The 17,545-nt window shown below is 43.6% G+C and overlaps 1 protein-coding gene across 1 annotated transcript in view; it reads right to left on the reverse strand.

The window, feature by feature from the left end:
- Positions 1-5,460: 5,460 nt before the first annotated feature.
- Positions 5,461-17,545, reverse strand: part of CNIH3 (cornichon family AMPA receptor auxiliary protein 3) — a 74,787-nt gene continuing 62,702 nt past the window's right edge. Inside the window, exons 4-6 of the mRNA XM_032781716.2 lie at positions 14,559-14,671; positions 8,770-8,913; positions 5,461-6,692 (exon numbers count right to left, since the gene is read on the reverse strand). Coding sequence (XP_032637607.1) covers positions 6,665-6,692; positions 8,770-8,913; positions 14,559-14,671 — 285 coding nt within the window. The 3' untranslated portion in view covers positions 5,461-6,664. The remainder of the gene's footprint in view (positions 6,693-8,769; positions 8,914-14,558; positions 14,672-17,545) is intronic.

A 17,545-nucleotide genomic window follows, 5' to 3' on the forward strand; every position in this document is an offset into this window, starting at 1 on the left:
AGAGGCAAGCAATAGCGCCCTGAACCTACCCCAGAGAAGAGACAGCGCGAGACCCAGCAGAACAGTACCGGCAATTTGCCACACTGTATATGGTGTTTTTATGGTAGATGCTAGCAATTCACCTCCTGCTCACTGGTATATTTGTTCCAGAATAACCAGTTACTTTTATTTTTGTCTTTTATATTTGTACTTATATTTTGTCTTTTGTATTTATATTTTAGTCTTTTATATTTGGTCTTATTTTCAGTCTCTCATAATCTTTGTCAGACAGAATGTTAACCTGAGCTCCTGTGTCCAGTTTCAGTGGCATAATTGTTCCATTCACTGTCATAGGCAATCCCTCTCCTCAGGCTTGGTAGATCCCAGTACGTCTATGAAAAACTCCTCAACCAGATTGTCTTTAACTAAATGTATTTGACTTTTCTGCATTTGGGATTATTTTCCCCACATTTATGACAGAGTTTCCCAAAGGAAGCACATTGTTGGGAGGCATGCTGTGATCCACATCTTCAGCATGAATGTCTGTACCCAGTCTTTTCCCTAGCAGTGGTTTTCATAGTGAGTGGTTCCACTTTCTGATTTGATCTATTCTGGCTAGATTCTTTAACATAGATCATAGATACCTAGAACATAGATAACCCCTTCTGGTGAATTCAGCTCTTTGGCTTGTGCTTCCACAGTTTCTGCTTCCCTGCATATTTGGAGAGATTTTTTTAAAGTTAAATCTCCGTCACAGAGCAGTCTCTCTCTTCATGAATTGTCTTTAATGCCACAGATGATTCTGTCTCTGACCACAGCCCAGGGATGCTAGAACAAGCAGGGGCCAGGAGGCCAGGGCCCCATCACTTTTTTACTGGCTGTAAGGGCAAGCCAGGGAGAGGAGGCACAGAGGAGCAAGTGCGGGGGAGGGTTTGGAGGGAAAGAGGCAGCACAGAAACAGGGCTTTGGGAGAAGAGGCAGTATGGGGTTGGAGCCTCAGAGAGAAGGGGTGGCATGAGGGCGGAGCCTCAGAGAGAAAGAGCAATGGGGAGGACAGGGCCATGGTTCGAGTGACCATGGTCTCCCCACTTTTCGAGAAAGCAGCAGAGAATCCTATGGCACCTTATAGACTAACAGACGTGCCACAGGATTCTCTGCTGCTTTTACAGATCCAGACTAACACGGCTACCCCTTTGATACTTGCCACTTTTAGAGAGCTTCCATCGCTCCTGCCACAGACTCTGTCAACTCACCAAATCACAAGTTTTACAGAGGGTCCTTAATTCTGTGACACACGTCTGTATGGTGTCATCAGTCTTTTGCATGCATATAAAAACTCACTCTCTCTCAAAGGTCTCATTCCTTTTTGGCATGCAATGCTCCTCAAATTTAGTCAGTATTTTATTTAAATTCATGCTTTCACCTTCTTCAAACTTAAAAGTTGTTACAAATATCAGATGCTTCCTCCTCAACAACATGCAAAAAAAAAAATAGGATGATGTCATTTTATCATTTTTCTCCTCTGCTCCTATGGCTGCTAAATACAATCAAATCTCTGGCTGAATTTTTTCCAGTTCTCTGCAACACTGCCTGACAATGGCAGACTGATGGAGGTTGCAACACATCCATTTTTGGCATACACACACCTTTAAGCAAGTCAAGCTACTATTGTGTTCACCAAATACATGGAAAAGCCTCTGTGTCTGGTGCTCCGCTGTGCTTCTCTGGTGTCTTCCTTTGTCTCTGCTTTCAGTTGCAAACACAAGAGTTAACTTCAAAATGATTGCAGTTTCCTTCTCATTTAGCACTTCTGACACCATGTAACAATCATGAGGTTCATCAAATAACAAACCAAAGAATGAGAAAGGAATAAAACTTTAATAAAACAAACTGCAGCACTTCTGAAGTGAGCTGCTACACACACCCATGCTGTGTTCCCAACCTCCACCTCAAAGGGCACATCTCCAAATTCCCACACTCACAATGCTGTCCCTTCTGAGGGAGCATCTCCAAATCACAATCTTTCATAAACATATCTCTACAAAAGGTATTTCAGTGTGAGTTGGTGTGTAGCCCAGCCTTACATTTAATGTTGGCAGGTCAGTGTAGGTAAGCGTAAATTATATGATCAGAAGGTGGACAAAGGGTTAAAAAAAAAGGCAACAGAAGCGTGCAAAAGGGTGTAGGATAACGTAACCCCTCTCTATTTTAACTTATTCTTTTTGTTAATTTCTTTTTTCTGCTACAGTAGATCATCACATTCCCTCCACTCAATAGGTAATGTACACCTCCATTTCTGTCACCTTTAAATTTGCTGCTAGGGCTCTCCTGAGCAGCAATCCAAAAGGTCAAAGCCTGATCTCAGTTACATTGCTGTGAATAAATCCTAACTCCATTGAATTCAAATTGTTCCCTCCTGTGGAAAAAATATTATTAATAATTATAATTTTTATTATAGTAGCATTCTGCTAATCCAGTCCCAGTTTGGGCCCCATTGTGCTAGGCACTAGTCAAACACACAGTAAGTGACAATCTCATCCCAGAAGACCTTATAATCTAAATTGATAAAGCAAAGAAAGGTAGGAGAAAAGAAGTATTAATGTCTCAATTCACCATGTGTAAAATGGGGTATTAAGTGACTTGACCATGGTCAGACAGGAAGCTTCTGCACAGACAGGAACTGAACTCAGATTTTGTGAGGACTAGTCTACTGCCTTAAGCTCATGACCATGCTTCTTTGCTTCACAGAAAATTTGCACAGGAAAACAGGATTTTGCCTTATTTTTATTTAATTTCTAAGTAATTGATTCAAGTACATTTATAATGTTAAATATGTACACTAATTTCACGGTAAAATTTCAAAAGTGACTTTCCATGAGACCTAGGCTACTAAACACACAAGTCTCTTGAAAATTGGACTTAGGCTCCTAAGTCCCTTATGTGCTTTTGAAAATTTCACCCTCAGTGTAGAAAATGAAATAATTTAAAAAGCAACTTTGCAAATCCAAAAAAAGTATGCTGAATTCAATCATGTGAGAACAGAATCTGAACGTAGGAACTTCCATACTGGATCAGACCGATGGTCCATCTAGTTTAATAGCCTGTCTCTGACTATGGCTGTTTCTAGATATCATAGAAAGGTGTATAAAACTTCATAATGGAATAACCTGTTTGTAGGGTAAATTGTCTGCTAAACTCCAACAGTTAGTAGCTAGCTTATACCATGCTTATTCCCTCACACATGTAACTAGATGATCTCATTATCTATATCAAGGGTTGGCAACCTATGGCACGCAAGCTGATTTTCAGCAGCACTCACGTTGCCCAGGTCGTGGTCACCGGTCTGTGGGGAGCTCTGCATTTTAATTTCATTTTAAATGAAACTTTTTAAACATTTTAAAAATCTTATTTAAAGTACATACAAGAATAGTTTAGTTACATATTATAGACTTATAGAAAGAGACCTTCTAAAAATGTTAAATGTATTAATGGCACCTGAAACCTTAAATTAGAGTGAAAAAATTAAGACTCGGCACATCACTTCTGAAAGGTTGCCGACCCCTATCTATATAAAGGTATTGGCTTTTGTGAACTCATACTGAACTCTTGGCCTCAACAATTTCTTGTCACAATGAGCTCCATGGGTTAATTATATGCCTATTTCCTTATCAATTTCATAGTTGTTTCCTTTCAATTTCATGGAATGGTCCCTTGTTCTTGTAGTATGAAAAAGGGTAAATAAGAGCCCCCCAGTTTAACTTCTCCCTTCCGTTGGTTATTTTATGTAACTTCATCATTCATTTATACCTCTTACTGCCTCCAAGACTGTTCAGGACTGAAATTGCAGGGAAGCTGGTGAGCAAAGGTAAAGGTGGTCAGAGAGCGGTCAGAGTTTATGCCCTGCCCCCCACGACGCACCAAGCAGCACAGCTGAGCCAGCACAGAGAGATAAATAAGCAGCACCAGCAAAGGGCTGACCCAAATTACTTCCCTCTTGAAGCAAAGGAGAGGCAGGAACCAGACTGTGACTCTCACAATCAGTCAGTTTCTACCCAGGTCCTGGGACAATTCACCCCTGCCACACACTGTTCTGACTCGGGTTTGATTCTAGCTAGTGTCTTGACCAACGACACACAGCAGATCAATTGGAGAGTTAAGGCCAGAACCCAGATCTCTTGTCGCTTGCTTCACTCATGATGCCCCTTTTAAAGTAAGGCTGGCAAATCTAGACATAAAAAAAAGAGAATTTAAGTCTTGCAAACGTTTTTATTCTTTGTCCTTGTGACACACATCCCTCAGCTCCTTATACTGGTTATGATGCTAGGCCCTTCAGTCACAATACAAAGGAATTCAGATTAAGTTTCTGGACCGTTTGCAGTTACAAGACATTTTATCATAAAACAAAGCTATTTTACTTTAAAAACAAAACAAACAATCTGTTCTACTTACTGTACCATTTGATAAACTCTATGGCATCAAACTTACCTTTACAAGAAAACTGCAAAGATCTGGTATATGTTTGAAGAGCTAAAAATATAGCATTCAGATATACCTACCACCATTTAGTAAACAGGGCTAGTCTGCTATGTGGTCCTTGCTTCTTTGGAGGCTGATCCTGCAAGATGCTGTGAGGGATCTTTCCTCAAATCCCATTGACCTCAGACCCTGCACCTGACACAGCTCTTATGCTTAAGGCTACAAGCAGGGTGGCATATCAGCCCTACGCCACTCAAGGCTTCCCCTCACATTAAGGAAATCCTTCGCTGGCTACTTAGGCCAGCTTCAAGTCTGCTTTGCATTTCTGGCGCAGTTCAAAGCAAATTTAGTGAAGGCCAGAATCTGGCCCCATATTCAAACAATTCACTCTTTGACTTGATTGAAAGTTTGCCTTGAGTAGAGCAGGGCCACCCAGAGGATTCAGGGGGCCTGGGGTCTTCGGCGGCGGGGGGCCCCTGATACCAAATTGCTGCTGAAGACCTGGCACTTTGGCGGTGGGTCCTGGAGTGGAAGGACCCGCCCGACACCAAATCGCCACTGAAGACCCGGAGCTGAAGAAGCTCTGGGGGCCCAGGCCCCGTGAGAGTTTTCTGGGGCCCCCAGAGCAAGTGAACGACCCTGCTCCAGGGGCCTCAAAAAACTCTCGTGGGGGCCCCTGCAGGGCCTGGGGCAAATTGCCCCCCTTGCCCCCCCCCCCCCGGGCAGCCCTGGAGTAGAGAAAAATGGCACATCCTGCAATCCTACTGAGGTCAAGGAGACTACTTGTGAGAACAAAAGTTATGTTTATGCCAATTAATTTTCTTTATAGTGACCTACTCTTCTTTGGAATTGTGTAGTTTGAATATCTCTGTATTACATTGCAGCTTTCATTCAAGAAGTATAAGACTGGATTTCTCAATGAGATGAGAAATTAAATTACTGTTTACATTACCTTTTGTTTTTAATACAATAGCCGGTGTGTAAAACACTTCTAGAAGCCCAGCACCCTCGTCACAGGTTTTAAACAAACAGTTTACCTTAATATATATTTATCGCTGGATTATGTGTGTGCGCATATATATTTATTCATTCGTAAGCATACACAGTCCATCTATATCAACCTGTGTTCTAAGATGAAGTAAAAAACCTTTGCATTAAACTATTTTTAAAAGGATTGACCATCCTTCACAATACCTGTCCAATATGTGGGAAAACAAGCACGAAACAGTCCATTAATTTCAGATTAAACTGGACAAACACACATGAAACAGCATAAGAAAATTACAGACTAAAATAATCTGGTCCTTTACAGATACAATATTTTGCATACATCATTCTGGTGTGTAGAATATTCACGTTACAACATTCCATAATATTGCGATTTGTAACAATTTTTTTCCTTAGTAAGAGGAAAACTATGCTACTGAATCGTTGACAGAATTAGGTCATAACTGAATGCATTTTAGACATAATTGTACCATACATAAACTGTTGCATCACAGATGGAATATAAAAATATATACCACTGGATATTCAATCACAGGAACAGTATATTTTTGGAAATCACTGCACTACCAGTGCAAGTTGTTAATTTCTTTGTCATGGGTGGGGAAAAAAAGCATTAAAAATCACTTAATTGTCAAGATACAATAACTCTTTTTCCTTGGAGTCAGATGAACATCCTTGGATAACTGACATGAATCCCACTTTGATTCTAATGAGTGTTCATGATCAGAATGCTGTGTATTTAACAGGTGTATTAGCAGGATCCTTAGCCACCACTCCCATGCATGGTGATCCTCCCACTTCACTCGTCAGTACAAAATAGTATTGAGAGTCTCTGCTCCTTGTGAAAAAGCAGTTTGTGATGAACCAATTTCACTAAGCAGCATTTCCCATCAGATGCAGATAGTTCTTTGACTTTGCCTCCACATGTGATAATTTTTTGCCTTTTTTTTTTTTTAAAGCCACAGACTGGGATACACAGAGAAACAGAAGATAAGCATAGTTTACTCAGCCTAGTCTCCATGGTACTCCAGATCCGCAGCTGGTCATTATTCTTACTGCATATGTCTTTCATACACTGTATTACTGCTTGGGTTCAAAGCTTTCCTCTCTTTGCTATTCTTTTTACCAAGCGTCACTTTAGGCTGACTTGTCCTTGCTCTCCATCCTTTGTTGTTCCCAGTCTTCAATGAGGATTTCTGAGTTAAGAGCTCACTAAAGTGTAGATCATGCTGAATGCAAAAGAGAAAGAGCCAGTATGAAAGCGTCCCTTTGAAGTATGCAAAAAGCACTTTGAATTTTATAACCTTTACCCTCCACTCCTAATTTTTGACTCTAATGGCCTATTCCTTCCTTTGCTATACTGGCTCACATTCCTTCCATCTCTCTATAGCAACTGAATTATGGTGGATTCAAGACTAGTATCAGGAATCACTCAAGATGCTATGAATTCATTAGCCATTTTCCATCACACCACAAGCTTTGTGTGAGCTTAATAATGTACTTCTGATGTCTGAGTCTGAAAAGTGAAGAAAATAAAACTACTCTACTAGTGTTTGATCTGTGAAATTTCTGCCAGCCATTTCCAGAAGGAAAAGCAGGGTTTCCACTGAAATGGTGATATTTCATCTCTTAAGAGAAAAAAATCTTCATGCAATGGAGGAAACATCAAAAATAAAGAGATCAGTTGGATAGGATACATATATCTTAAGTGTAAGTCTGTATAACTATGAAATCATGTTATACTACCACAGACCTGCTTCATTGTATCTCCATCTCTGATAATATAGGTAGGGGTGGCATAGGTGATTCTGTAATTTACACTAGATCGCTTAGGGCCAGATTGCAACTGGAAGTTTCTGGCCATGTTTTAGGATGACAGAAATGAGCGGCCCAGAGCGAATTCTGAAACACTAACTAGCTGATTCTAGTCTGCTGGCCAGTACAAAAGGGTGAAGGTAAAGGTACTATGGCTCTGCCTTCCCCAAACAGGCCAAGGAAGGGATGGGTGAAGTTAGCACAGCCAGGAGAGCTAACAAAGCATAATCCATGTCCTTCCCACTCAGACAGTATCTGACTCATGCCAAGGGGAGCAGATGGGCAAGAGGGGGGAGGACCCTGGTGCCTTCTCACACAGATTTGGCCAGACATAATTTTGCTCTTAGTAATTACTTTTCAATTTAACTGCCACAGATTTTAACGTGCAGCCTGCAGCATTTAGACCTCAGGATAATGCTGTAATTGACAAGTGAGCAGATATTACATTATTACTATTTCTAATCAGGAAGGGACATTCAGCCTCCCACAGCACTGTATTGATTGAACAAGCCCCGTCTTACAAAGCATTATGCAACATAAGGCTATTGGAGACAGGGTACTGGACATGATCCCAGTTATGAGAGGAGTAGAGGGAAAACTAAAATAAAATAACTTCATTTAAAATTAAAAGCATGAATTTGTGTCGTCAAGCTGCTTTTGTGTAATTACATGGCCCCTACCAGCAAAAGTGCAAGGATCATGCAGGTGTCGCCTTAACTAGACATGATCCCTGCATATTCCTTGCATCAGCCATTTGCATCTCTGCCCTTAGTAAATGTGACAGTGTAAAGGGGAGGAGTGGGGTGGAGCTGTCCATGGACCTGGAGTCTTTCCTTCACGCATAGTGACCTTTGGATGAGGCCTTATCTATCTAGCACTAGAACTATCTTTATAATGCAAGGGAGGCTGGCTCAGGATAGGCCACAGGAGAGGTACTGCCAAGTGCACCTTACTGCAACAGACCAAAGCATGCATGCTAGCTGCTCAGGTGCACCTGCAGCTATTTGGCCCCCGTTCTAGTGCTCTTTTTGAGTGTTAGGTAAGAATCAACTTGCATAGCACAGGGCAGGATTTCACCCTAATATTGTATATTATTAACAGCTGATGTAACTTATTTGCTATGATATCAACATAGAGTGACATCCATCTAAACAGACTAGCCAAAGGACCAAAAAAAATTAATTTCCTAGCAGAAATAGCTCTTTGACTGAAGGCTGAACAAAATTGTATTGGAAACCTTGGGGATGCATTGGGCCCCAATTCAGGGAAGAATGTAAGTACATGCTTAACTGGAAGTCCTAAGACTTAAGCAGTCTTAAATCCATGCTTAAGTGCTGTTTTGAACAGGGATGTTGCCTGAATCGGGGACTGAAATGGTTGCTCCAGACAAAGGGAATGAGGCTGCCTGTTCTTGTTGGTTCATAGTGCAAGCTTAATTTTTACATGAAAAACAGCTCTGTACCACTTCCACATAGGAACGATCAAGCTTACCAGTAAAGATAGTAGAAGAAGGAAAGGAGATAGAAAGCTAGTTTACACCATGCTTCTTTCTGACAGTAACTCAAGGTGTCTGCATTCATGACTGCAGGTGGATCATATGCAAGCTCTGAACTATCTGCTGGGCAATGGAAATACCTAAAAGAGCAAGAGAAAACATCTGAAGTGACACTAATATTCTAAATCCATTTTTTACAGATTGCAGGTCCTCATGCCCCAGATCACTAGCCCAGAGTAAAGAAATCCCATCTTCTCCCATGACACAGCAATTCACAGTTAGGTTCAGTTTGGAGGTTTTAGATCAGGGGTCGGCAACCTTTGGCACATAGCTCGCCAGGGCTGGGCAGATTTGTCTACCCACTGTGTCCGCAGGTTCAACCGATCGTGGCTCCCACTCGCTGAGGTTCGCCAGGGGGGCAGGAAGTGGCGCAGCCTGAGGGTTGTGCTGGCCCCCGCTTCCCACGACCCCCATTGGCCTGGGACGGCGAACTGCAGCCAGTGGGAACCACGATTGACCAAACCTGCGGATGCGGCAGGTAAGCAAACTGGTCTGGCCCACCAAGGTGCTTACCCTGGCGACACACGTGCCAAAGGTTGCCGACAACTGTTTACATCTTCCTCTGAAGCACACGGCGTTGGCCATTGTTGAAATCTGATACCAATCTAAACAGACTACTCGTATATCCCTGTAGCAATTGGAGATATACCTATCTCCTAGAACTGGAAGGGACTTTGAAAGGTCATCGAGTCCAGCCCCCTGCCTTCACTAGCAGGACCAAGTACTGATTTTTGCCCCAGATCCCCAAGTGGCTCCCTCAAGGACTGAACTCACAACCCTGGGTTTAGCAGGCCAATGCTCAACCCACAATTAATTCTTGTGGACTTTCTATGTTCTATTAACTGTTTAGAACAATACATTCCATCCTCCTTATGTGACTGTGACTGACTTACTCTCTAATATGAATATGTTATGAGTGGCAGTCTTGTCTAGTGGTCAGAACAGGAAATCAAGATTCCTGAATTCTAATAGCAGCTATGTCACTAACTGCATGACAACAGGTAATTCTCTCTGAACCAATAAACACTTCAGTTTATCTATCTGTAAAAAGAATATAATAATACTTGCATATCTCATATGTAGGACCCTACCAAATTCACAGCTGAAAAACATGTCACGGACCGTGAAATCTGGTCTCCCACCATGAAATCTGGTCTTTTGTGTGCTCTTACCCTACACTACACAGTTTTCACAGGGGAAAACCAGCATTTCTCAAATTGGGGATCCTGACCCAAAAGGGGTCATAGTATTTCCATCCTTACTTCTGCGCTGCCTTCTGAGCTGGGTGGTTGGAAAGTGGCAGCTGTTAGCCAGGCGCCCAGCTCTGAAGGTGGCACTCCGCCAGCAGCAGCGTAGAAGTAAGGATGACAATGCCATACCATGCCGCCCTTACTGCTGCACTGCTGCCTTCAGAGTGGCTGGAAAGTGGCGGCTGCTGATTGAGGGCCCACCTCTGCAGGCAGCAGTGCAGAAGTAAGTATGGAAATATCATACCATTCCATCTTTACTTCTATGCTGCTGCTGGCAGCGGCTCTGCCTTCAGAGCTGGGCTTCTGGCCAGCAACCGCTGCTCTCCTGCTGCCCAGCTCTGAAGGCAGTGCCGCCGCCAGCATCAATGCAGAAGTAAGCGTAGCAGTACTGCAACCAGCCCCCACCCCCACAAATAACCTTGTGACCCCCTCACAATCTTTTTGAGTCAGGACACCTACAATTACAACACCGTGAAATTTCAGATTTCAATAGCCTGTAATCCTGAAATTTACAATTTTTTAAATTCTATGTGAAATTGACCAAAATGGAACATAAATTTGGTAGGGCCCTACTCATAAGGCATGCATTATATGGCTTAGTTGCATTGTTATATGGCTGAAAAAGTTTCCACCAACATAATCTTTGAATGGAAAATGACTTTTCAACACAAGGAAAATTTCCATATTTGTTGAAAATGTTTGTGTTTTCAACAAAAGCTCAAAAAAAATGAAGAAAAATGTTGAGGAAAAGACATTGTTTTTGTCTAAATTATTTTGTGAGGAAAAATAATTTCCTGATCAATTCTAGTTAAATGCTTTGAGATCCTTAGATGAAGTAGTATAATTACTGTTAAAAATACAGTATAGAAACTTTTATATAGAGATTGATGGGATCAGGAACTGATTAGATTTAATGTTTATTTAAAAACCCACCAGTCCTTTTAAATGATGCAGAGCCAGCTTGTGGAACCAGATGTTTAACTTCTCATTATGCTAACCATGTTCTCTCTCCCTCCTTCCCTTCTAGCATTTGTCACACTCACTCATCTTTCTATAGTCTGCAGATTCTTCAAAAGGGGCCATAGGTGAAATTCTGGCTCCATTTACTTCATTGGGGCTATGATTTCTCCCCACATCTTCCTGTGTCTTTGTACAGCACTTGGCATAAGGGACCCTGATCCTTACTGAAGGCATAATAAGAAGAGTAATAGCATACATAAGCAGACATCTCTGCAGATAAAGATATACTATACTTCCCCCCAAGCATGACTATAAACACTCGCCATCCACAAACAACATTTTTGCCTTGCACATTAAATATAATTTTCACACTTGCCAGACACCTGTTCTTGTGACACTTGAGGTGTTCCCCTCTGTGAAAATTGTGTTGGAAATACTATTAGCTTTCATGTGTTCAGTCCCACCAGAGAGAAAGCACATTCACAACTCCATCAAGCTTTTGAGAATTAGATTGTCACTGTAAACTCAGAATAATACACTGTGCCATTCCACTCAAAATTACTACTGAGCTTTTGTAGCAAATACTATGAGAGCTCCCACTCTTTAGTTCCAAGCCAAGATACTCCTGATTATCTTCTTCACTATAACACTGCTCTTCGCACTGCTACACAGCAGTGGGTCTCTGCAACATTCTTTAGCTCTCGTGATATAAAGAGACCCTGAGAAGATAAAAATCATGTATGTCTTTTAAAAATTTTATGGGAATGTAGTGCTACTGAAAGGTGCTATACTAACAGCACTGGAGATTAAAGTCCCTTAGTTATCCTAAGGACAGATGGAGGGCTGATTCTCCACTAGGGTGCACTGGGGGCTTGGCTACCAGGGAGCTGGCTGAAGTTCCCTGACCCTACATTGTCTGGCTCTAGTGTAAATTAGAGCTGCTGAAGAGAAACTTTACCTTAAGCAACTAATTCTTAATGTCCCCAAGTGATCTTAACCAGTGGAAGATCAGGCATAGAGCAGTTCCACTCCACCACATCCCACTCCTGCAATGCCCTGTCCCTCCCACTGTGATGGGATGGGGGAGGTTGCCTCTGCCAGTTTTACACTAATGGAAAGCTTGCCTGCAGACAGCTACAGCCAGAATCCGGCCACTCTCCAAAGCCAGAGCAGCACAAAGTGCCTGGAGGAGATTAGAGAATCTGGCCACAAGTAGGGTTGCCAACCCTCCTGTTTGGCTGGGAGTCTCCTGGAATCGGGCTCGATCTCCTGGAGGCTATTGAAGCCAGACCAGGAGATTTTAAGGTGCTAAAAGTCTGGTGGCACAGCAGGGCTAGCACAGGCTCCTTGGCTTCATACCCTCCTGGAAGTGGCCAGCATGTCCCTGTGGCTCCTAGGCGGAGACGCAGCCAGGGTGTTTCCACGCACTGCTCCCACCCTGAGCACTAACTCTGCAGCTCCCATTGGCTAGGAACAGAAAACCGTGGCCAATGGGACCTGTGGGGGAGGTGCCTACAGGCTGGGGGAGCACCCAGAGCTTCCTGGCTGCGCCGAGCGTAGGAGCTGGACGTGCTGGTCCCTTCTGGGAGCCACCCGAGGTAAGTGCCACCCAGCCGGAGCCCGCACCCTCTCCCACACCCCAACCCCCATCCCTGAGCCCCCTCCTGCACCCAAACTCTCTCCCAGAGCCCACACCTCAGAACCCCTCCCACACCCCAACCCCCTGCCCCAGCCCCCTCTTACACCTATACTTCCTCCCAGAGTCTGTACCCCAAACCCTCTCCTGCACCCCAACTCCCTGTCCCAGCCCCGAGCCCACTCCTGCACTCAAACTCTCTCCCAGATCCTGCACCCCACACCCCCTTCTGCACTCTAACCTCCTGTCCTGGGCTTAGCCTGGAGCCCCCTTCTGCACCCAAACTCCCTCCCAAAGCCTGCACCCCAACCCCCTGCCCCAGCCCGGTGAAAGTGAGTGAGGGTGGGGAAGAGTGAACAACGAAGGGAGGGGGGCTGGAGTGAGCAGGGGAGGTGGCCTCAGAGAAGGGTTGGAGCATGGGGTGGGGCCCTGGGAAAGGGGCGGGGCAAGGGTGTTTGGGTTTGTGTGATTAGACAGCTGGCAACCCTAACCACAATTACAAACAGTGAAAGAGAAAACATTCCTCAGACTCCTCCCATCAATGATCCACAACCCTGATGGAAGGGTTGAGAGGGTAGTTTCATCTCCACGCGCATTCAGGTCCTCTAGATAGCAAACTCTTTCGGGCCAGGACTGCTCTGTGTCCACATAGTGCCTAGTGCAATGGTTAGTTTCACTTTCATATTGTAGTCTGTTTCATTTCCTGGTTCTCATGCACTACTATGCTGCTGTAGTATTTGTGTTCCAACACTGTACAGTAACTCCTCACTTAAAGTCGTCCCGCTTAATGTCGCTTCATTGTTATGTTGCTGATCAGTTAGGGAACATGCTCATTTAAAGTTGTGCAATGCTCCACTCTTACGTTGTTTGGCTGCCTGTTTTCTCCACAGCTGGCAGCCTCCCTACGCCTCCCCACAGCACCTCCTGCCTGCTGGCAGACCCCATGGATCAGCGCCTTCCCCCTCCTCCCCTGCCTTCTGCCTGTGGCAATCAGCTGGCTTGCAGTGTTTTGGAGGCAGGACGGAGAGGGGAGGAGCGAGGACTCGGCACGCAGGTTTCCCCTCCCTCCCCAGCCTCCCGAACGCCGGAAGCCAGCTGACTGCCCGGGGTAGGAGGGAGTGGGGAGAAGCAAGGACTTGGCGCGCCTCCCCCCTCCCTCCCCTGCCTCCCAAACGCGGCAATCAGCTGGCTTGCAGCATTTAGAAGGGAGGAGAGGGAGGGGGAGGAGACAGGATGCAGTGTGCGAAGTAAAGAGGGGGAGAAGAGGTAGGTCAAGGGTGGGGACTTGGGGGAAGGGGTGGAGTGGGTGGGCTAAGGGTTGAGCCCCCCGCCTCTGGTGCTTGCAGAGTAGGGGAAGCTGCCCTAGAACCTAACCCCCCCCCCCATTTACATGAATTCTTATGGGGAAATTGGATTCGCTTAACATCGTTTCACTTAAAGTTGCATTCTTCAGGAACATAACTACAACGTTAAGCAAGAAGTTACTGTCTAGGAATAGTTAACTAACTTAATCTAAGATTTTTTTTTTAAAAAAAGATATACTCCTTTTCCCCCCTAAAGTGCCATAAAAATATTTCTTTTAATATTCAGGTTTGTAGAAGCTTTAAAATCCATTTCATCCTCTTCACTGGAACCTGAATGCTTCATGTTTTCCTCTTTCTCCAGACTGACAGTTAAAGTTTGAGGCCCTTTCAGCTTAAAAGTATGAACCCACAGCAGAACTGAGTTTCATCTACCTATGAAACTAATGGTTTAGAAAGGGAGAGTGGAGAAAGAAATCCATCCTTCATGTTACCGCTGTTTTCCTTATGCCATATGCATGCACACTGACTGGGCAAATGAGGGTGACCATAGTCCAGTACATAGAAAACAGCCTTACCTCCAAAAGTGATAGAAAACCAGAGGAACATTCAGCCCCAGGGTTAGCCATTCCTGAGCACACAAGAACATGATGCAGAAAAGGCTATGGATAGAATACTCAGGCAGCACCAGCTAAAGAGAAAAAAAAGCAGAAGGGAACAGATCTATCAGAAAATTCCCTTTGTGATTTTTATAGTTTAAAAGAGCTTTTCAGTAGACTAAGCATAACTGCAAGTCTCATGGGTGTATGTGCCTGCCCCCAGGTGCATCTTAACTGAGAGGCAATATGGTCTAAAGAAATGAGCACAGGATTGAATGCTGAGTTCTAATCTTGACTCTACTCCAATGACTTATTGAGAGACCCTGGATAAGTCACTTATCCTCTTCTTGCTTCAGTTTCCCCTGTCTGTAAAATGGGGATTATAACAACTTACCTATCTCACTGGGGTATTCTCAGAATAAATGAGTGAATGGTTACAAAGAGCTATTCAAGTGCTAAGTATTATAACTGAACCACTGAAAATTGGAGCTCTAGTACTGAAGTTTCACTTTTGTTTGGGATTGTTTTCAACTATTTTGATTTTTTATAACAGGATTAAATCACTGGGAGACTCGTGTATATTAGAGAGCAGTTTGAGCCAAAATCTTGTGAGAAGGAAACCTTGAAAAGTCTCTCCTTAGTAACAGCATGGCTCCAAGTGTCAGTGCTCTTTGGACCCAAGAAGTGGGTAATTTCTCATTAGAGAGAAATTGGGTGGACATTAGAAACGCTCCCACCTTCAACACAGGTGGAACTGAATAGATAGCAACAAGGAAATCTAATTTTAAGGAATAAAGGCTACTGTAGACAAGACTGTAGAGTCCTGTCACTATCTCTACTGCTTTCCCCCTTTCTTAGTTGGTCTTTTTCTCTCATTTTCTCGGGTGCTCTTTTTTACAACCATAAAGATTCATTTGTTGACAGCAATCACTTCTCACCACGCAGAAACCTTTGTAGGCATATTGGCTTCATCTTTTGCAGGGTCTTGGAGCCACCTCAGCTAAGGACAGGCTCAACCACAAAAGGAATTTGGAGTTTGGTTGGTAATAGTTCAATGGAACCTGTCAACTAACACAGTGACCCCTCTTTTTAGCTACATCACTGTATTGTAATGGAGCCCAACCTTTTTCTTTTTGGGGAATCTTTTCATCTCACAGTCACAGAACTTTTATTTCTCTTTGGTACTTTTGCCATAGTAAGTAACACATTTAGAGACATCTTATTCTGTGCCAGTAGCTTCAATTATAGTACCCTCAAAGCTCTATCTCCTAGGCCAGTGTTTCTCAAACTTTAGTATTGGCAACCCGTTTCACACAGCAAAACGTATGAGTGCAACCCCCCCTTATAAATTAAAAACACTTTTTTATATTTAACACTATTATAAATGCTGGAGGTGACGCAGGGTTTGGAGGTGGAGGGTGACAGCTCATGACCCCTCCATGTAATAACCTTGCAACTCCCAGAGGGATCATGACCCGCAGTATGAGAACCCCTGTCCTAGGCAGATGACAAATCATGGCCCAACTATACAGTTTGATTCCAGACTCAGGTAATTTATCACTGCTGCTTTTTTCCCCCCTTTCAGAATTTGATTTATAGTATAGCAGTAACCTTTCTAGCAAGGAGGATTCATCACAATCACAAATTGTAGATACAAAATGCTTAATGCTGGACATATATCTGGCTAAGCATCCTAGCACTGAAAGTGGGTTGCAATTCCCATATACCTCTTCTTAATAGCTTTTTTAGGATTTTAGTCTTTTAAGTGATCCATTATCGGTAAAATATACAAAACTGGTAAATCTGGAGGGAAACCGACCTCACTGATTTCAATGAGGCTACAAGGGCATAAGGCAGGGCAGGATTTGGCCACTGCAGACCAAAGTCCTCTGCTTATCCAGGGATCAGGATTGCCAAGACCAGTAGCAATGCAAGCTCCCTCCACCACTTCTCGGAGAATATGTCTGTGAAGAACGTGGGAGACATCTGTATTATTTCAATGAATATTATGTGTACCTCTGTATATTTAATTATCGTTATGCTGTTTGCTACCCAGTTTCAAAAGGTGAACTACTGCAGGAGCTCACCCTCAGGGAAGCAGACAATGGCTGTAGATAACCCACTGACTAGTACTTAAATACAGGTATCAAGTCCTTTGAAGTTTTACCTCCACTGTGTTCTGATCAGTAGGCTGGCTGGTAACCCTGGGCATGGGGGAGGGAAGAGGAAGGAAATCCAATTGGGGGAAATGAAATAAAGAATTGTGGAGGGGTAAAAAACCTCAGTCCTGAAGCTGAGAGGGACATAGAAGCAGGCAGTGAGTACTGGGGAGCACACTGATTTTCATTCCCTGAGGCTGAAGAGTCTTGGATAAATTAGATGTAACCTTTAGGCAAAGGTATGTAGGCTGCTTGTTGTTTTAACCCTTTTCTCCAAATGCTACATTCTTTTAGATGTATGTCAATAATATTTTGTTTTGAAGAAGCTGATCTGAGTCAGTGTGTCACCTACTGGTCACAGCCCCCAAAGGGGATCCATGCAGGTAACCAAACACAGTCAGGCCAGCAGACTAATCATCTTTGCTACACAGAATGCGATAGCCCGGAGACGCGGTATAAAAGTAGGGTGAGCCAGGGGACTCTGCCCTGAGAGAAGCAAAGGTGCAGGACCCATCAGTTGTACCAGGTGCCCTTACAACAATTTCAACGTACGATTTAATATAGATAGGAAAAAAATCGCTCATCTCATCATAAATACTTAATCTCCCAGTGCACCAGATAGTGCATACACACACACATGCACGTACTCTCCTTCTCAGAAATCTAAGAGAAAAGAGCCTTGCAGCAACTCCAGAAGTTTACAGATCTGGGATCTGCTGGACTATAGCACAGGAAGGTGAGTTTCAGAGTCAGTCTCCCTTGCAGACAATACCCTACCAGCAGCTCCCTCATTTTTCTAGCAATTTG

Source organism: Chelonoidis abingdonii, chromosome 3 (genome assembly GCF_003597395.2).
Source record: "Chelonoidis abingdonii isolate Lonesome George chromosome 3, CheloAbing_2.0, whole genome shotgun sequence".
NCBI lineage: Eukaryota > Metazoa > Chordata > Testudines > Testudinidae > Chelonoidis > Chelonoidis abingdonii.